Raw genomic sequence first — 22590 nt, forward strand, 5'->3', positions numbered from 1 at the left:
CGAATTATTAGACTCGTGGCTCTTCTGGAGTTTATTGAAATTCTCCAGAGATAATGTCTCCCTCTCTCGCAGCTAGAGGACTTCGGCAAAGCTACCGTTGATTTTTCACGTCGATGATGAGAAAAAAGATGATTATCGTCGACTTTTTTTTTTCAATAAAGATAAAATTCTTTAACGGATTCGGAGTAGATCTGACCATGCATAATACCCGTGGCACAGGCTACACCTATAGCATATGCACACTGAATTCAAAGTCTCTAGGTGGCGTGTGGTTTGAAGCCTTTGCGTACCTAGATACCGAATGCCCAGATGGAGAGAAAAGAGGTGTGGTCGCCCTCGCATTGTCCGCCCGTATAACGTAGCACTCGAGGATCAGGCAGACTGGTCCATGCTGCAGCATCCCAATCTATCTACATACAACATACCGTACATATATTATGCGTATGTATGTAATACATAGAGATACGTTGGTATATACATACGTGTGAGAAAGTACATACGGATGAACATACGCACCTCATGTGAGCAACCGTCGCGCACCAATACAAGAACGGAGCTCTGACCGGTATTCAGAGAGTTAGTGGCGGCAGCGCGCGCGGAGAGCGACGCTGAAAAAGAGAAGAGAAGAGAGATGAGATGAAGAAGTGGAAGAAGTGGAAGAAGACTGAGAAGAAGAAGAAGGAGTAGAAGAGAAGGTGGGGGAGGGCCCGGGAGGGTTCGGCACGAGCCTAGCTGCAACCACAACCCACGCGCGACGACTATCTCCTTTCCGTCCGTTCGTCCGTACGACCGTCCTGGACGTGGACGTCCACGTCCCGTCGTTCCTGCGCGCTCTCACTCACACCCGTTTATCACCGTATGTGTTATACCGTACGTACGTGTACGGTACACGTCCTCTGACCATTGCGTGTATACGTGTGTCTCTTGCTCGCTCGCTTGCTCGCTCGCTCGCTTCTTCTTCTTCTTCTTCGTCCTCTACTTCTTACTCTCGGTTTTTTTTGTCTGTAGTTTATTATCGTCGTCTCTTTCTCCCGCGTTCCCCACCCCGCTATCGGACTTGAAGAAGCTCGGAATATGCGGACCTGCACGGGCTCGCGTTCACGTTTTAACGCTTCTTCCTTCAATATCCTCGAAAAGAAGTTGTTGAAAACAGAACAAAACTATACATACATATACCTGCGACGAACGGAACGTACGGAGGGAAAAAAGTACGAGGTGAAAAAAAAGTGACGCTTAAAAAAAATGAGAAAGAAAAGTTGAACAAAGAAGCGAGCTTACGGTTTAACTGATTGGGCTGGCATTCGTAACGTACTACACGTCACGTCCGGCTGAAATTTATCTCCCCGTTTCTCTCCCCCCCCCCTACTCACCCCCCTACCCACCCTCCTTGCCCCCTTCGCCATCGCGAGCCCCCCTTTTAACCCTGCAGATGAATGACAGGCGTTTGTCTTGGTGTAACTAAACGGAACAACCATTTGACGAACGTCTTTACAGCAGCGACCGTAACTCGACCGCGAGAATTTCTCATACACTGTACACCGCGCGCGGCCGAGAAACGGAAGATTCACGTACGCACGTATACGTACGAGTGTGCGTGAACGTGGTCGTGTATTTTTACTACGCATATGTCGTGTTATTATTGCGCATATCGCTGTTGTGTATGTGTAACAATTTCTACATACGACGTATATTTTCCCTGGTCAGATGACGCGTCTAATTACGACTAATTAATATTCCATGCTGGAGAAAAGTTTTCGGGAGCGTATAAAAATAAGATACATTCAGATAAAAAGAATAAACGACTGTAACAGACGACATGTGACGCTCATGTATATATACAGAACTTATTGTTTGAATGAATGAAATGAATATATACACGAAATTTTAATTCTGCAAAGCTATAAGCGTGTTTTATTCTTAAGCTGCAATTATCCGAACGAATTTTTTTTCAAGAACTTTCGAAACTGGTTTCCAGATTTTCAACCAAGTTTTGAATATGCCTCGAAAATTTTCAACCTGCTGACTTCCAAGGGACGATATATATATATAATATAATATGAGCGGTGGTTTGGACCGCGGATTATTACTTGAACATCAAGATCCTATTACAGCTGTTCGTATTCGTCCTTTTGAAGTATGAATCCCAAAGACGAACTCAAGATCTCTGAGACTTCGTTTTATTCCGATTGTTTAGCTATATGTATAAATATATGTATAGTTCAAAACTCAAACTTCAAACGTCGTTTTCATACGCAGCCCGCATGTAATCGTCATCGAATCATAATAAGCTTGAAAAATTTCGTGGGAGTAATTCCCAAACATCTATATAAGATGTATCAAACGTAATCCATCTATTTTATTTTTTCTCATCTTATTCCGAAACGTGTCTCGAATAAGATATGTCACGCGGTGTGAATTTTAGTGTAAATTACAACAATTTATCTCCCGTAAAATTGGATAATTTATTGATTACTAGCATTGCAAGCGTGCACTTCGCGCGCGTCGCGCGCGTCGCATTTGATTTCATTCGTCGTTCCAATTAATGTGCCGTCATTTTTTGTCAATCTTACATCATTATATTTCACACGCATGTTAAGAGCTTTTTTGTCAATCTGTGAATTTTTCTCATCGAGATGTCCTTCATTTTTCATGTTTTGGAGCCATAAATTGGCGATTATTCGATCAATTTGGCTTTCAGGTTCGGATTCCTGAGGTCAAAATATGTTAGAAAAGTGTCGTGCGATCAATTTTGAAAATACTCCATTGATTTCAAAATTGAAAAATCTTCAAGGGTTACATTATTATTATTATATGTTAGATTACTCTTGAAGAACCAAAAAAAAAAATCGATTTTCGAGCAAAAAATAAATCATTTTTTTAATTGGGTTTAATAAGCTTTTCTTACGTATTTTGACCTCAGGAATCCGAATCTGAAAGAAAAATTGATCTATCTCTAAAATTGACCGAGTTATCGCCCATTTTCAGCTTTTTGGAGTCAAAAATAAAAAATTGATTTTTTAGTCTATCTCAATGTAATTTGAGCTCAGGAATCCGAATCTGAAAGGAAAATTGATCTATCTACAAAAATGACCGAGCTATCCCCATTTTTTCGCATTTTTTAGCATAAATTTGAGGATATCTCGAAGGGAAAAAATCATAGCTCAATTTGGACAACGGATTCGTGTTCCTGGGGTCAAAATACATAAGAAAAGTGCCATACGATCAATTTTAAAAAATAAAAAATTTTGTCCAAAATTTGAAAAAATCGTAAGGGGTACCCCTTGGAAAAATTTCAAAATTTGGCAAAAAATTTTTATTTTTTAAAATTGATCGTATGGCACTTTTCTTATGTATTTTGACCTCAGGAACACGAATCCGTTGTCCAAATTGAGCTATGATTTTTTCCCTTCGAGATATCCTCAAATTTATGCTAAAAAATGCGAAAAAATGGGGATAGCTCGGTCATTTTTGCAGATAGATCAATTTTCCTTTCAGATTCGGATTCCTGAGCTCAAATTACATTGAGATAGACTAAAAAATCAATTTTTTATTTTTGACTCCAAAAAGCTGAAAATGGGCGATAACTCGGTCAATTTTAGAGATAGATCAATTTTTCTTTCAGATTTGGATTCCTCAGATCAAAATACGTTGGAATAGCATATAAAATAAAAAATAAAATCTTGACTCAAAATCGAGAAAACTCCAAGGGGTACTGTAAAATCGTCAAAAAGATGCGTGATATCGTACGGCAATCACCGGAGCAAGTCTTGCTCCAGTGTAAAAGGTTCGATGATCAATCCGTTGCGAATAATCGAGTAGTGAATAAGCTATTCAAGTCCTCTGTAGAAACAAGTAGTGGTGGGATAGTTCAAAAATTAAAGTAGGAGGAGTCGCTCTCTGTAGACTCTAGTGAAATTTAATGGCGGATTTTTCGATTCGCCAATAGCTGCGGAGTAGGTAACTATATAAGGCTGATCGGTACGGACGGTATGTGGACAGCATTGATCACTCGGTTTGATTAACGAACCAATAATAACGCGTCCCATGCTGCATCCCATTATATCACACCCCATGCGTCGTCTACAAATTATGTACACCAGAAAAAAAGCGCGGCGGATTCGCAATTTTTCCAAACATTGAAACAACAATATCGCCAATATATCAATCATACGATTTATCGCAAACCGATTGACGGTCACCAGCTCGACTTAAGAAATGCGTGGGACAGCGTGGCGCGTGCCTACCGCTCTCCATATTATCTTAGCTGCCGCCTTGCGTTATAGGTTTGTATAAGTACATACAGCCTGCACCCTGTTGCTGCAGCGGTGTCTCACTTCGAATGTTAAGCATATAACGACCTTTTTGTATTTATAACAGTGTAGACTATGTCGTCGGTATGTCTTTCACATTATCTGATATCTAGGCGTAATGCATCCGATGTGGCAATCGTTATATACGTGGACCACATAGGTAGGCGAAGATTACTCGCGATCATATCGTTCGAATACATACATCCCATCATGCGATCTGTCCGTTCACCTACAAGAGTTAATCCTTTTACGATGCTCCGTGGTGAAATTCAAGCGCGATCGGATCTCCCGGTGCGGCAAACGTCTTCCCAGAAGTAAAAACCTGGATAAAAGTTATGATTTGTTTATATTATACCTAGGATACACGTAGGCTGCAATTTTTCCTGAACTCGTATTTTCTCCCGATGCAGTCGGTCAAGAAATTCAACGAAAATGGCACTTGAAAAAAGAAGGAAGGAAAATTAAGGCTCCAAATGGGTGACGTTTTTACCCGTCAGGATATATTCGAAGAGCATTTTTTTTTATTCGTCGAAAATTCAATCGCGAATTTCAAGTATACAGCGATGCCTGACTCCACCCCGTTACACACCGAGGGTATCACGTGAATATATAGCGGATCTTAAAAAGCTGCAAACTGCAGTCTGTGTATCGTATTACAAACTTTCCGTTGTGATTTTTGATACGTATAATTCTCTAGCGCAAGAGGGGCATATACCACACGCGTATGTGTATACGTGCATACCTATACCTACCTTTATAACCCCATGTTTATAGTACACGGGTCCTGCAACAGCAGGAGGATAAAGGAAGAGAAGAAGAGAGAAGAGTAGAGGATCGAGTCCTGAGGTTTTATAAACCTTATGCTTATAACCATAAGGAACGCGCATAGGTATAAAACTTTGAGGTTCGTAGCGGCCTCACTCAGAGGTCCATATAGGCCGTTCGTCGTGTGCGTGGATATACGTACGTGTCCGCTTTACGAACGTATGGACACGAGGCGAGCTGCACGCTCGAGCATTTGAAGCACAAGGCAGAGCAAGGCAAAGGGATAGCTGATAGCCGGCGGACGACGTAGTGGTTGTTCAGACCTCGGCACACGCCACGTGCCACACGCCGGCGTAATGAAATAACGAGGCAAGAAGAGCGTTGCAGGAGAAGAAGAACCGGGAGAAGAAGAAGAAGAAGTAGAAGAAGAGAAACGTCGGTATACGTACAACTATGATATATCGTGCATATAGGTATACATATATATATATATCTGGTGGTTCCCTCTATATGTATATATATTGCGCGTGTGCTGCATGTTTAAATACACGGTAAATAAGTATGAGTTTATATACATTATACGCTGCATCTACTATAGGTGGGTTTAATACTCACGTTTATACGGTAGTAACCGCAAGATAGGACGAATTGAGCAAATCAGAGCGACATCCGATGAGGTCACTCGCTCTTCGCGTGGCGCGCGCCCCGATGTTCGTGATAATATGGACACGCCGTGAGCCGGAGGATCCGAAAGAGGGTCTTCTTTTGGGTCGTCGTACGGTTGCGGTTCGCGTAGGTAACGCGCTAGGATCAATCGAGAAGGACGCGTATACGATCGCTACGTTCCCGGAGATTCTTTGCGTTTGCGGAGCAGTCGGTGAGGAGAAAGAGGAAGGAGGAGGTCGGTCGGTGGTCGGTCGGTCGGTGCAGTACACGTACATCTGTGGAATATAATAAAGACTGAACATATTTTCTTGCGGTATGGATGTTTGAGTGGAGCAGAGGAGACACACTGTAAGAGCACGTGACCCCTCAGAGCCGAGAGTCAACTGGCTCAAGTAGCCGGGCTGTGCCCTCTGGCCCCTATAGCAATTTCAAATTATCTCAGCTATATCGGGGCAAAGCATTTTAGAACGGTATACATACAATACACACAAATACCTTATATATGCATATATACATTTTCACATAACGTATACATAGACCTATATGTATTTTAATAATATCGACGTACGTACAGGTATGCATGTACATCTATAACGTATATAATGACACTTAAAAGGTGTGCAACGCCGTGAATCGAGACACGATCGTGTTTAATACCGTCTCGTATATGTATGTAATACGTATAGGTGTATATAAAATCGCCCAGCCTTACAGAGAGACGACTGAGACTGAGTCGCATTTATGAGAGAGAATCGGAATCGGAGAGCCGGAGAGGTAGAGGTAGAGGTAGAGGCAGAGGTAGAGGTACAGAGGCGCGCGGAAGGTGAGGCAAGGTGAGTTGCGTTTAGCCCACGTAAGTTAAGTCTCGCCAGATATGGCGTGTGCCGCTGCTCGGTTTGAGTCAATCGCCCTCCATCCCTACTCCGTTCTTACCTCCCCCTTTCGCCCCCTTCCTACCCCCGATGTCCCGCGTCGCGTCGCGTGTCTCCTTTTCATTTTTTTTTTCCTTTTTTTTCATTCATTTTCTTCTTACTTATAGGTATGTATGTATGTATACCCATTTTTTTCATATGATTCTCTTAAGGTCCACCGCGACGGAGGAGAGAAAAAAAGGAAGGAGCGAAAAAGGGAGAGGGATTTCATCGGGAGGAAGGGGAGTTAGGGACTTTGGATCTCGCTGCTTCCTTCTATCCATCCGTCTATCCGTCTATCTATCCATCTACCCACCTTTCTGTATTCGGGCATGATATTAGCGTCAATGGTCTCACCCTCCCTCAAAGAACACACTCCGCAATCCCCTCGCCAACGACCGGCCATACTTTATATATCATATATACTATATGCACGTATGTATATAGTACATAAACCGCCTACCTGCATGCTACCTACGTACCGAGTAAACATAACTATATACATAGACGATACATATCTATATAACTATGTATACGTAATATATAAATACGGATAGGTGTAATCTATAGCCGGTGCGAATTATCATAAAGGAACTGTACGATGCGAAATATCATATAAAGGAACTGAGAATATCGGTGGTCCGAAATAAACGTTTTCCACCAAACGTATAGCAAATGAAGTAAAAGCAACCCTTTACCTTTTAAAAATCCGCAAATCCCCGACACTTTCCTCTTCTTCGGAGAGGGAGCGTTTCTCATCCTGCAGAGGAGAGACAATTTCAAAGCGGCATCGGGGGTTCGGTACCAACCACCGCGACACGGGGGAGGTAGCGTGCATCGTGGTTGTACGGGGGTGAGGTAAAACTAGAGAGAAAAAAAAAAAAGAAAAAAGAAAAAGGAAAAAGGGAAAAAGATAGAAAAAAGTTTCTCGGTATAGTCACGGTGCACGCGGGTACATAACGCACAATATATATAGAAGGAGTCGCGGATGCTCGAGAAGTGAACGAAGAATAAGGACGGCGTGTTATGAGGGGGTGCGCCCACGCCGAGTGACGTCACCCGGCGAACGCTGCCGCGTCGTTGCCCGCCCGCTTTCCTCACCCTCTCCCTGTATCGCACAACTTTTCTTTCTCTTTTTCACTCATTTCTTTTACTTCTATTTTTCAAGTTTGTCTTCTTCGTTTTCTCTCTCTCTCTCTCTCTCTCTCTCTCTCTCTCTCTCTCTCTCTCTCTCTCTCTCTCTCTCTCTCTATCTCTCTCTCTCTCTCTCTGTCTTCTCATTCTCCCGACTCTCGGCGTGGTCTGGTATTGCAGTATATGGGCACATACATGTGCAACGGTATTACAGTACATACCCATGTATACCTGCATAGGTGAGCTTTATATATAGTTTTTAACTACACGCGTGTAAAAAATGTAGGTGGGCACACATATTGTGTGTGTACCTACAAACCTTACACTAGAGGCGCCATATAATACCTATTTCACAAAAGTTACGCGTTTGTATCACACTGTAAAGACTGCACAGGAATACACGTCGCGTTGCAACTTACTTGCGGGGGTGGTGGGGACTACCGCAAGAGAGATGAATGAATGGACTCGAATGCCTTGGATGATGACGGTGTGCACCCGTTGCACACGGAGAGAGAGAGTGAGAGAGAGAGAGAGGTGATGCCGGATAGGGGAATGAAAAGTCCATGGAAACGGAGAGACGCGGGACACCCTCGCTCGCCGCGCATTTGCCATCGAGTATCGCATCGAGCTTAAGGGATGAAATCACATACAAGTATACGTATGTATATGTACCTATAACTACGAGCTAAATATACTCGCACTTTGAGAAAACCTGTTTTGTTTCTTCGTCGGCAAAATCCGGAGAAAAGGGTGTTCGATTGAAAGAAAAAAATAATCTTTTTCTTTTTCCACGGAATAAACTTTGCTCGTTAGATCGGTCGAGACCGTGAGGAGAGCTGGTCGTTTTTTCAAAGACCTACGCGTAGTTCTACGCGTAAAACGTTGGCGACCCTCGTATCTGCGTGGTATCGTCGAATTGGCGATCGACTGGCGCAGGGGTGATTTCGCGAGGGTGTTCCTCCCGCGATGCAAATGACGTTACGGGGGATATCGTGTGCCGGCGCGCACGTTTTAACGCTATACAATACGCGACATCGGCAACGGCAGCAGCGGCGGCGGCGGCGGCGGCCCAGCAGCATCGGAATCAGCTGCACGTGATCCTTGGCAAATCTTGTCTTCGGGTGCGGGTCCGCACTCCGCATCAAGCGAGAGTCCGCGAGTCCGCCATCCTCCTCCCTCTGGTCCCCCGTTGTCCGCTTGTCCGTTTGTCCGTCGTCCTCCCGCTCAGCTCTAAAGTTGCTTGCTCGCTCGCTCGTCGAGTTCGCCCGTTCGCTCGCTTCCACTTTATTAGTCTCGCGTCTCGCGCGGACCACCGCGAACCCCTGCGACCACGACGCTCCTCAAACACCGCAAACACATCACACTCTATACCTATCGGTACGACGAAAATTTGCGCGCGAATTCGCCAACACCCCGTGTTCCCTTTTTTTTTTTTTTTTATTTTCTTCGATTTTTTTCCATCATTTTTTTCCCTATTCTCGTTCGTCACTTTGATTCGAAGAGTCAATTTTTTGTCAGTTTCTTGCTTTTTTTTTCGATTTTTTCAAACACTGATTGATGGAGGAGTCGATGAAAATTGACGAAAAAAATAAAATTTGTTACCAGAACGAAAACGAATTGTATCAACGATTTTTTGCATATGTGCGTACGGCGAACAACGTAGATTGTATATTGGATATAATTTTAAAAGACTGCGATCGAGACGGTTTTTTTTTTTTTTTTAATTTTTTTTTTCGTCAATGGACCCGGAAGATATAAGTGCCGGTTAGTGCAGAGGAATAATAATCGTCATTAACTTTGAATGTAAGTCATTACGATAAGCTATACCGACTGCAAAAGGTGCAATTTTTTATAAACGGTACTTGTACAAGGAGCAAAATTTGGTAGAAATTTTTCGATAAAAGAAATTGAAAGAGAAAAAACGACGAATAATTAAAATAAAAAATAATACAATTCGTATGGAATCTATAAAACGTACAATAAAGTGGGTAAATAACGATATCGTATGGGCGCCGCAATTGCGTTGGGATATATAAAGTGCGGTAGTGTTATAGTGCAGAGCTACTGAAGGAGGTGAGGATAATAAATCGTGATTAGTGTCATGTGCAGTGTTCCAGTGCATAAAATCAGAACTGTTCGGTTAGCACCTCGTGCCCCGCCAGAGCGTCCCACAGGAGTGATACTAGAAAGGGGTACAAAAAAGATCGCAGTGTGCCGGGTGTTGCGGAAAAAGGTGAATCTGCAATTGCCAAAGAAACTATTAAGCAGAGGAGTTTTGTACAGTCGTCGTTGTTGTCGTGAGCCTGATTTCACGTTGAAGAAGTGCAGAACGAAAAACACTCGCCGAGAGTGCAGCGACTCGACGAAAGTTGGATTTTATCCGGGTGGCGAATCGTCGACCGATGTCGTCAAACCCGGTGGTAACGTCGACAATTTACGATACCTTCGGTGCACCTAGTTAAATTTGAAAAAGTAAAGAAGAAGAAGAAAAAAAAATAAATAAATAACCGAAGAGAACAAACGGATCGACGATAACTGATTAATTGGATACATTGCATCCGTGAAGAGAAGGTTAAACAGTTGAGTAAAAAAATGCTGGCACTCGCGATGCGTCGCGAACACACCGCCGGCCGAAGCAGTAATTACAATCACGATCCGAATTCGGGGACGTCGAATTTCGACCAACTTCAACATCCGTTCGCAATTCAGTCGGCTACGCAAGGATTGGAAGCTGCGGTTGTTCTCAACTCGCGACTGCGTGACAATCATCAGGCGGTCGGGGGTGGCGGTGGCGGTGGCGAGTCCGAGGGAACGGAGGCCGAGGGCGAAGGTGAACTCCAGGAGTTTGTCGACATTGCGCAGGTACAACAACTGTTGCAACAGCAACATCACCACCATCAACAACAGCAACAACACCACCACCACCACCACAATCAACACCATCAGCAACAGGCTGCCGTTGCCGCCGCTACACCGAGTGCAGCAACTTCCTGTGTCTGGGGTGCCGTTTACCCCCCACCTCCACCGGCCATTGCCTTTCCTCATCCTACGCACCACCACCCCCATCATCACCATCATCATCCCACGCCAGGTGAGCAACAGAGAGATGTACAAGAAGGATTACCAGACTTTACAACCCTGCCTCGAGCTTGGACTTCCCTCGGGGGCCTTGAACATTCAAAGAACCCATCCACGGCTTTTCGCTATATCCTCGTTACTGTCCCATGAAAAGTCTCCGGGTTGTTAAGGATTTCGCGTATGTCCGGAGGGGCTTTTAACCTCCGATCGCTGAAAATTTAACAATTTTCAAATTACGACGCGCCGATGGAGGCGGCGTTCCAAGTTTTTTTTTTTATAAAAAAAAAAACAAAAGCTCGTCCGCGACGACACGCGCTAACCTTTCGAACGACGCGTATGAAAAATATTCCATTCGAAACGCAACCCCGGTTCTACATGGTGCGCAGATATGCAATTTTTCTAAGAATAACCGCTATACTCGTTACCGATTATCGCTTGGCTATTTAATCTCCAAAACCACCTCGATTATAATACTAGATTTGTCGCTGCTGCAGCTGTTACCGCTGCAGTCGCGGGATTCTCTTTCTTTCTCTTTTTCTTTTTAATTGAAATTAGAATTACGTACTGCGAAATAGTGTGCGTGCGTGTGTGTGTGTGTTTTTTTTTAAATTTATTTGTCTCAGCGGTAGAAGGAGAGAAGCGATGATTCGCTTTAGGTTGAATACCCAGTTAAAATATAACGAGGGAGATCTAATTACAGCAAACTTGCGGAGGTGGAATTGATCAGAAACATAATCTTTTATCTTTCAGACAGACGTTCGTTCGGGTTTTGCTATAAACTCGTATACCTCTAATTACCTGTAACTCGTACAAGTACAATACGTGCGATCGAACGTATATGTTAGTATCTGTTTTTCGTTTTCCCTTTTTTTTTTTTTCGCAACGACAATATCACGAATTGGCAGGGATCCACCGTTGTATCATCGTAACACAACAGTGGATCCCTACACCAATTCGTCACGCGTCTTCTTCGCTAATTGGGTAGCTAATCATCCGTCCATTTTGTTTCTCCGACAGCAGCCGGTTTATGCAGCTAGCTTCGAGTGAATTTTTATTTTTTTTCTCAAAAATACGTCTACGTCTTCTCCCGCATCTCGAAGACGCCATTTCATTCCATTTCGCGTTTTAAATTTTCACATGCGAATGACTGACGTGCGTATAAAATACAAAATAGCTCGAACGTGCGGCGTGCGCTACACCCAATTCACCACCCTGTTATGCACGAAATTTTCTACGCACACGTTATACCGTATTACAATTACATTTCGCCATATTAGCCCGTTATAATCCTTACAGAGTTGGCAAAGGGTAGGATTCTCAAATGATCCCTACCGTACACATACCTATGCGATATAAAGAGGCATATGGAATAATTTCGTTAAGCCTCAACGATCATCTGAGTCCCGGTAAATAAATTTCTAAAATAGGGATCCAAAATTTTATAAAAGATTCGATTTATCTCACGTCGCATACATAGATCAGTTGTACGTACGTGCGTACTTATGCCTATGGCGTGATTTTTTTTTCCTTTTTTTTTTTGCTTCCATTCCCCAACCTTTTCATGCGCGAAATTTTACGGGTGTATAACATTTTACAGCCTCGTCCCTGATAAGAATTCACGCGGTAATCGGTTTAACGTTGAGGTATATTACCCTTTATCGCAAATCCTATGTAACACACGCATAGGTGTTACATGGGTATTAACCTGTCGGTCGAAAGTGTATAAGTCATTGCGCGTCAATGTACGTATGTGAAAATATAATAGCAGAATCAGCTGATAAGAATGACGACGTTGGTAACACGATCAAACGTTTCAGCTGTTCGTTTCGTTGACGTAGGAGCTGCATTCGCTCGTCACTAGAAACGTCCGTACCCGACAATAAACGTTCGTTCACATTCTGTATCCGCGTCTATTGATAATGAAAAATAATCATCACAATGATGTTAATATACCACGTTTTTCGATTATAAACGATATAAAATATGTAATCTACGTACAACGACGTATAGCAGGTATAAGAGAGCGCGACGATGATTAGCTTCGTGCGTCGATGACGCAGGGGGTGCAAAATTTATTGCACACACGATCCTCGTACTCGCGGGACTATCAACGAGGACGACGATGACGATGACAACGAGAAAAAAAGTGGAAACGAACCAAATAGGATACGACGACGACGACGACGCGCGTTCGCACGATCGTTCGCTCAACATAGTATTTTCGTCCGTAACGACCTAAACATAGATTACATATAATTCGAAGTTGGCATCGTTACCGATGACTATGACGATCATCGTTCGAGAGAAACGGAATCGCCGAACTTCTGGGTAGACACAGGCATGTTTATATATAATTGCTAACCGTTAAAAACTGAACGGGCTTAGGATACGCGAATGTGAGTCATCTTTTTGTTACCAATATATATACATATATACATATATATATATACGAGGCGATATGTCACGTTGGTATTTGGGGATGTTGGTTGTTCTCAGGTGGTTGCGTGGCTTCTTAAAATAGTAGCTCGCCCGCGCAAACCTAACGCGACTTGTGACACGAATAGATCGCGCCCACCAAGGTATTACCTACACCGATATCCCGTGTTTAAATTTAGATTTTGATACGCTACTCTAGGCTCCGAGCAAAAGCAGCGAGCGACTGGACTCCGCGGACTCCCGTCTTAATAAATGTCCGCGTAATACGCGTTATATATCTGTATACACCTATACATATATACTCATCATACACACAGTCCCATGCCAACCTGGGGTGCGTAGGGGGTTCGGGCGTTCGTTCGGTAGGAGTGTACGGGCGCCGGGACGGGTAGGGGGAACAAGGAGCTAGGGGGACGTTGGAACGACTCGCGGGCGCGTGGCGTGTGGCGTCTGTGCGTGACGCTCGCGAGCGCGTCGACTACGAGAGACCCCAAATAGGGCATCAGGTGGTTGCCGCTGCGTCTCCTTCGACACCGTCGCGCCGCAGTTCCTCCGCGTCACTGCCTCGCCTCTCCCCGATTACTCGTCGATTCGCCGATTCCCTTCGCTCTAAAACCCAATGAAAAACGAGATAAATCCAAAATTAAACGCGTACACGATACTCGCACACCCGCCTGTAAAAATATACAAGCGAGTCGTGTGTAGAAATTCGTGTACGACACGCACACGTTCGAAGGCAAATCTAATAGCTGGCGAGGGAACGCGGGTAACGCGGCGGACACGGACGAGATCGGGTCCCCGTGTCGTCGTGGGGTAGAGACGCCGGTGCGAAGGGGGGAGGGTTCGGAAGGGGTGGGAGAGACGCGTGGACGCGCGCGCGCGTTTTCGTATGCGTGAGTTATAAGATAAGCCCGTGCAAGCCCACGCAGTATGTATATGTAGAGGCGAGCGCGCGCCGAGGCGCTACGTCACGCGGGTCGACGTCACTGGCGAACGGTCCGATGGCTGGTCGCAGGGAGGGAGAGGGAGGATAGGGGAAGTCGGGGGAACGGGGCGGGAGGAGGGGGGGAGAGGAACACCCGGGGGTTGCGGGGAGTGTCCCGAGGACGACGGGCGAACGTTGCGGACGTCGACGGCGATGAGAACGACGGAGGCATCGGAACGGAGCGACGGGGGAATCGGGGGCGGCGGCGGGGGGGGCGGGAGGAGGCACACCGCGTACATACGTACATGCATACATAGACAGAGATGGAGAACTGGGATTGGCTGGCGGTCGCTCGACGCTTCCAAATATGGGACAGTCTCCGCGGTCCATTCATAAAACTACGGGGCGCGCCGCGTTCTCGGCTCAGTCCGTGCGCGACCCCCACGCATCGCGCGTCCCGTAGAACACCCAACTTTATTATAATATATACGTACGTACGCCCGCGTACCTTTCAGTGTATACGACGCGGTACGTGGTCTCTCCTCCATACCTTGAAAAAACTCGACACGCACACGCGAACGGACAACAGCAACACATATATGTATACGAACTTACACGCGCCTACATAAATATTAATATATATATATATTATTATTATATATACATACCCGCGGTATATCTCCAATATATATATATATACAGAGTATATAAACAATTACATATATACTCGGAGACATCGTCGTGTTGTTGTTTTGTTTATAAATTTTTTTTTACAAATTTTTTTTTTCTTCATCCTACCCCCAAATTGTGATAACAATAAATGAACAATTCGTTTCAATCAATCATACCTGTTTCGTATTTGTTGCTCCGCGTTGCACGCACAGAATACCTGTTGGATCGGTGTGTATAAAAACCTGCATACCTGTAGAAAAAAAAAACAACAAGAAACATTTGTCACGAGGATACGTATAATTGAAACAACAGTGATTGTATACGGTCGAGAGTTTGAGGGGAGGAAAAAAAGACTATTCGATTCCGACATCTGGAATTCGATCGAAAGAAGAGAAGGAAAAACGAGAAAGAAAAGAGTGGTGTGAATCTTCGCATTGTTATTTCAATTGAGAAATAAATAAAAGGACACGCGCGTATCGCACCCACCTGACCGCACGTCGGTTATATTCCGAGTCCGACACCCCGCCCAACCGGCACCCCCTTCTGGCGACCGCGAATCCCGAAACAGCTACGGCACTCGCACCCCCTTAACATCCCCTTGATATAAAACGACAGAAGCTCTGACGTTCGACGGTGATGGTCTTCTACTGTGCAACCTCAACGAGGAGGTGCCCATGTTATTGGCGCCTAGGCGCGACATGCTGTGAAATATAAACGACACAGAGTGCATTGAGACTAATATACAATAATAGAGCTAATGTGCGCGCGCGTTATAATAAGATCTCGAATATTTGTAGTTGTATAATACAACGCTCATTACACTATATATATACCTGTAACGAGATGCTGAGATTCGTGTAATTTATTCCATATTTTATTTGGTTCGTTTTTCTCACGGACTATGAAATTTTGAGAGGATCCGTACATACCCACAAGAACTGCAGTGTCGAAAAAGCTGATAAATAAAAACGGAACACCTTCCGGCCGCGTGTACGATTATTGTTGTTATTATTATTAGGAGGTGACGGAAGTTTGTAGAAAAATAATAATAATTTCGTTAAACGTTGATACGAACAATACAGGAGAGGATACCTGTCCTGGCGCTGAGGATAACGCGGATCAGTTGCAGAGGATGACGATGGACGGGATGGAAGTTGTGGGCTCGCAACCCCACGCGGCCACTAGTCCTTTTCTTCTGGCATCGCCGCCCCTCGGCCACCATCACCATCATCATCACCATCATCACGCGACCTTCAATCTGCAAGCGGTCCAGCTCAGCTTCGACGCCTGTTTGGCGTACAACGCGGCTTCGTCCGGAAGTACGACGTCAACGGCGGCGACTACCTCCACCGCGGTTTCCTCCAGTAAAACGGTTCCCTCTCTATCGTTGGCCTCCTGCATATCCCTGCATCCCCAACAACATCAACAACAACATTCTACAAGCGACAACAACGGGGAAGACAACAATAATCATAGAAACAGTCACCATCAGCACAATCAAAATCATCACCATCACTCACATCATCATCATCATTCCGAGGACCGTCTGAGACACACGGATACACCGTCGTCACCCGGCGAAAATGCCAGCGGCAACGAATTGAAGGAACGTAGACAACATCAGTTGCTCGACGACGACGAATGCGCCGGTGGTGCGAGCTGCAGGGACGCGGACCTCAGAGACGCCGGGGAAAAGGATAAACCCGGAGATCTTAATACCCCCGTAACGACGAGCAGCGATCTTCCCTCGTTCTTTGGACCCTCCGCCGTCGTCGAACCGCCTCCCATTTCAGGTACCGATATTTATACAAAAATTAGATAATAGCTAACGAAAAATGTTTTTTTAACATACCGGTACGCGACTAATTGTTAACCAACTCCAGGAAGAATATCGCACGCGTTACCCGGATCATTACGCTATTATATATATATATAGAGCCGCTAGATCAAATGCACTTTCACTACGTCACATACGCCTCATGTACAAACGGTTCACTTATACAATTATTATATTAAAGCCTAACGCGCGCGCGGAACTCATTCGTAAAACTATAACGGCAATCACACCTGTCGGCAGTTTTTTTCTCCAATCTTTTTTTTTTCCACCCAACCTGTCCCCGTAATATCTCGAAGAAACTAATAGAGCCAGTGTTTATAAAACAGGATTTAAATAGCTCAAAACGATTAATCTGATCTATCAAGACTGCAGCGGCAGCGGCAGCAGCTGATATAACGAACCGGCGGATGGATACATGCAACATTAAAGCCATTAAAGCTTTCGCTCTCCCTCGCCGTTAGAAACCTGCGGCGGCAGGGCTTGAAATTTCGCGAGTGAAGGCCGGACTCGGGGTGCAATTGGTCGTTGCAACTACGATCCACAGAGAGAGAGAAAGAGAGAGAGAGAGAAAGTGAGGAGAGAACGTTGGAAAGAATGAGGCGTGCGAACGCCTGCCCGGCGTTAGGTGCGACGGACGCAGGGGTTGTGTGACGTATCGCAGGAAGAAAAAAGCTCAACATCGAAAGCTCGCTCACGCGTTCGTTCGCGGATCAATACCGGCGACCCCGACATTCAACACCCTCTCCGCTCTCCTCGCTCCCCCGCTCTTCCGAACAGCCGCTTCCCAGAATCACCCCCTCCACCCTTCCGCGGGTTCATTCATGGTTTCGAAGACCCCGGGCACCCCGCTCTCGCCCTCGACCACCCCGCTTCTCGTTTGTTCCTTTACCTGCGCGCCTTTTCAAATTTGCGATTCATGGAACTGGGATATTAACGTCGCTTTACGTATATAGGTAGAATACGCGGAGGTAAATTGATACACGAACGGTGCTACCTGTACAGATTTATCTTCGGCGTAACCCCTGCGCTTAGTTTTCTCGTTATTACAAATCGACCGATTTCGCATCGTGTATACTAAACCGCTCTTTGTTATATGGACACGATTAATTAACACCTGCGACGAAATTTAATGTATACATATGTATTGCGTGTAAGTACATACCCATCTACTCGTAGATTTCACTCTTCACGGCAGAAGTTATTATTTTCTCTATACTTGTTATTATCCTTATCTTGAGTCTGCCGTGTTTCGGTATAGGCATACATACGTATAGGTACTACGTGTTCAGCGGTTCTATCGATTGTCATCTGCGTTGAGTGCTGTTAGACCGAAGCAGCAGCCGCATTGTCCGTTATTTTTTCGCTCCAACCTGCGAAAGATGAAATATGAATTTCTCCCCGATGAGTCCAAGAATCGTGAGGGGGGAATCGTTTTAAAATACACCCCGTAGACCCGACGGTCTAACGCGATTCTTACACTGGTTGGAATAAATTACATTTGGTTAAAAATCAAAAAGAAAGAAAAGCAAGAAAAAAAAAGAATTGAATATAATAATAGGAAGGAAGCAGGAAAAGCAGGATGCAGTCGAGTGATAATAGCAAGAGCTCCCCGCGTAAAAGGGGCGTCCTTAGTTATTGCCCTGATAAATATAAAAGAGCGTAATATAATCGTCTGGTATCGCTACGTTTCCTGCGCGCACGAACAGCTCGTTTTGATAAGAGACCAAACAAACGAACTAACAAACGAAGTCAAGATTTGCTAACGAAGGGGTATTCGTATGTCGTATTCCAGGAAGCTTGGCCGGTGAGGATCTTTCCTTGGAGGAGGCTGCTGCGGAGGACGACGAATCGTCCGCGGGCAACCGAGACCACCATCAACACCATCATCAACATCACCAACAACAACAACAACAACAACAGCATCACCATCACCATCAACAACAACAACAACAACAACAACATCACCACCACCCTCAACACCAAGAAAATTCAACCGGTTTGAGATGCGATTCCGAAACAACGACCGGCGGAACTACGCCTCCTCGAGTTTCGAGTAGCCATCACGCTTCCCAAGAAGAGGCGGATCGTTGCAACGCCGTTCTTCAGGGTGGCGTGATCCTCTATTCATCCCCTCACTCCTCGGGGTCTACAGGTGCCTCGTCGTCGAGTCACAATCCGGCTAACATATGCAACGTTCCGACGCTAACGTACCGCGGTGTATTCACGACGACCTGTACCCAAGCATCGCCTTTAAACCCTCTGCAATCCCAGCAGCAAACTACGACGCAAGAATTATGGGGGAGTCTCCCCTCGCCCACGTTGAACCTGACGGGTCAACCGTTCCTCCATCCCTCCCTCCACGGTTCTCCATACGGTTCGGAAACGGTCGAATTACTTCAAGTGGAATCGAAACCACCTCAACCGCCCGGTTATCACGACACTCCGACCCCTGCACCGTCCGGCTGGTTAACCGCTCACGAAGAAGCCTACGACCCCAACCTGTTGTCTCACCATCAACACCATCACCCCCACCACCATCATCAGCAGCAGCAGCAACAGCAACAGCAACAGCAGCAGCATCACCAAGAGCCAACTTTGAAACAAGAACCATCCGTAACACCTGGGGGTTACAGTACGGGAAATGTACAACAACAACAACAGCAACAACAACAACAACAACAACAACAGAGTAGTGGAACGGGCGGTGGTTCCTCCGGTAGCGTTCAACTGGCGGAATACAACCCGAGTACGTCAAAAGGTCACGAAATATTATCGCAGGTTTACCAGCAAAGCGCGTTACCGCTTCGTCTGGTACCGGTGAAGCCGCGAAAGTATCCAAATCGGCCGAGTAAAACGCCGGTTCACGAGCGTCCGTACGCCTGTCCGGTCGACGGTTGCGACCGTAGATTTTCACGAAGCGACGAATTAACGCGTCACATAAGAATTCACACGGGTCAGAAGCCGTTTCAGTGTCGAATATGTATGAGATCATTTTCGCGTAGCGATCATTTGACGACTCACGTACGCACCCACACCGGTGAAAAGCCCTTCTGCTGCGATCAGTGCGGTAGGAAATTTGCGAGAAGCGATGAAAAGAAACGCCACGCAAAAGTACACCTGAAACAGAGGCTGAAACGCGAGGCTTCGTCGTCGGCCGGCAACGCCGGTAACTCCGGTGCGTCCAACTCCGCCGGAAACTCGACTCGAAATCATCCCCACGCTCCACACGCCTCATCCCCCTGCAACCAGTAGACAGGGATATTTATTCATTAACCATGTAACTCATCCCGCTTTCATTTGTTTCACGTATACCCGTTCACCCTTCGATTATTCAACAACCCTGTATAATTTCCATTTCTATCTCTCTCTCTCTCCCGTGAGCTCCGTGTCTTTGTATATCTCCTCCATCTTTCTGTATACTCACGCGACTGATTCGATTGTTATTTTTCATTATTATTAATATAATTATTATCATTATTAGTATTCTAGTTTCATATTTTCGTCATCCGCGCCATTATTATTTTACGATATTTTCGCATTATTCGTTAATATTATCGTTATCGTAACTACTATAATAATTGTTATTATTATTATTATTATTATTATTATTGCCGTCATCGTCATCGTCATCGCCATCGCCATCGTCGTCGTCGTCGAATTTATATTATTGTTAATTTAATTGCCTTACACGATTATTATATTTCTATATATACACAACATGTATAGATATAATTGTCAATTATGGTACGATATCGTTGCCCGGCAAAAATTACTATTGAGGCCTGAAAACAAAATCGTGTCCCGGACACGCTAAACCCGGCCCCTCTGTGTTCTCCCCCTGCGTATAATATCCTCACCTAAAATTCGTCGTTCCTCTTCCTTTGTCCTTTTTCCTTTCCCCTTCTCTTTTCCTTGAGTTTCCTTTCCCGCATCCTTTTTTAGAATCTTTAACATGTATATCTGCTCCGTCCGTCCCTTATATAAAGCCGATTGCGGCGCACCCATTCATCTCCGCCTCTAGAAACCTCCACGACGAGCTGTAATTACTTCTAATCGTTACTATATATGTATTATACATAGACAGAATTGACAGAGGTAAAGAAGAAAAAAAAAAAAAGAGGAAAATTAAAAAAAATTAAAAAAAAAAAAAAAATTGTAAACATGTGTATATAATATATAGATATGAATATATATGAAATTATGTATGTATATATAATATATATGTATAATACATTTGTGTATTTGTATCTGATGCATGTGTGTATATTATATGTATGTATTTATATATGTATATATCGTATAGGATACATATGCATTATGTATAAGGCTCCCAAAAAGCCGCTGTAAACGTTACCCCCGTATATATTGTATATCTATACGTTCTGAAAGATTTAAGAAAGAGAAAAAAAAACACAAAAAAAATTCTATTGTTGATTAAGAATCGATTAATATTATGTATATGTTGCTCTATTTATTAACACCGACCGTATATAATGTTTAAGGATTACAAACATAAATGAATAATAATGATACTTTTTATTATATATTACGATTATTATTATTATTATTATTATTATCATAATTTTCATTATTATTAATAGTATTATTACTATTACTATTACTGTTACTATTATTATCATTATCATATAGAAACTGAAATCGCTGCAATTTGCAGGAAAAAAAAAACATTAATAAGAAAAAAAGAACAGAAACGATGTGAGAAAAGAATGAAACCGAAGTAACTTGCATTGAAATTGAATAAAAGAAAAAAAAAATCGTACTGTACCTATTACTGTTATAATATATATTATACATAAAAAAAAATATATATTACCATGATACTTTTTTACAAAAAAAAAAAAAAAAATGATATTATTCTATCGTTATGTACGTATATTATATATACATATATATAAAAATATATATATGAATATAAAGTATATATAAATGAATGTAATGGTGCTCTGGAGTGCAACGCACAACAAAAAAAAAAAAAAACTAAAAAAAAAATCTATGATACCTGTATTTAATTGTCGTCCGATCGCTATATGATAACGTAAAAAATTGGCATGACATCTCAACGATAATTATTAACAAGAAAAAAAAAAAAAAAAAATGAAAAAAAAATACAAGTTAACAATAATTTTCCTATGGACTATTCATTATTATACCATTATACACTTTAGCGAGTAACTCCATCCAACCACCTTTGTTCCTGTTTCATTCGTATAACGATTCAAAATTATACAGATACGTATAATTATGTGAAAACCATATGTGATGTGAGCATAATATAACGCGTAAAAGATTATGCATATAAGGTACTCTTATATGAGGCGAACGATGTGTTACCTAAAGTGAAAATGAAACGCTGACAATTTAGCTGGAATGAAATAGAAGAAAACCTCTAGGGAGAATTTGGAAAATATGTAAGACCGTCTAGCAAAATAATACTCCTACGGGGAGACGCGAGCGTTCCGGTTTGGACATTGGACGAAGAACATCAGGAGTCGCGCGACTCACGAGATAATACGTGAATCCTGCTTACTTGCTGCCTGCATGCAGCACGTTATCCACGCGTTTAATATAGTATACATATAAATACATGTACGTATACCTGCGTGGTGTTGGTTTCTGTATTGTACGTACCCACCTATAAGAGACGATGCAAGAAGAAGTGGACGAGAAGGCTGTGAGAGCACGTCTATAAATAGGCCCAGGACTGGGATGAGACCTCCTCCAGAGTTCGCGGTTTCGCGCGTTCCCTTCTCCCTCTTTACCTCCCACGCCCACTACCCATCCCTCCCCCGATATACCTCGGCAACAACCACCTCCACCCCCGCCAGCCGTCCTACC

The 22590-nt window shown here is 43.9% G+C and overlaps 1 protein-coding gene and 1 long non-coding RNA gene across 2 annotated transcripts; one reads left to right on the forward strand and one right to left on the reverse strand.

Moving 5' to 3' along the window:
• Window positions 1–8890: 8890 nt before the first annotated feature.
• LOC105689122 (dendritic arbor reduction protein 1) lies at window positions 8891–21529 on the forward strand. The gene is made up of 3 exons (XM_048655798.1): window positions 8891–10877; window positions 15980–16690; window positions 18527–21529. Exons 1-3 carry the CDS (start codon window positions 10379–10381, stop codon window positions 19984–19986), a joined length of 2670 nt encoding a protein of 889 aa, XP_048511755.1. The 5' UTR covers window positions 8891–10378; the 3' UTR covers window positions 19987–21529.
• On the reverse strand, window positions 10873–15522 carry LOC125501128. The gene is made up of 3 exons (XR_007278648.1): window positions 15384–15522; window positions 15074–15147; window positions 10873–11074 (listed from the first exon to the last, which is right to left on the reverse strand). It is a non-coding gene; the product is annotated as an uncharacterized LOC125501128 (long non-coding RNA).
• Window positions 21530–22590: the final 1061 nt, after the last annotated feature.

This window comes from Athalia rosae, chromosome 1 (genome assembly GCF_917208135.1).
Source record: "Athalia rosae chromosome 1, iyAthRosa1.1, whole genome shotgun sequence".
NCBI classification, from domain to species: domain Eukaryota; kingdom Metazoa; phylum Arthropoda; class Insecta; order Hymenoptera; family Athaliidae; genus Athalia; species Athalia rosae.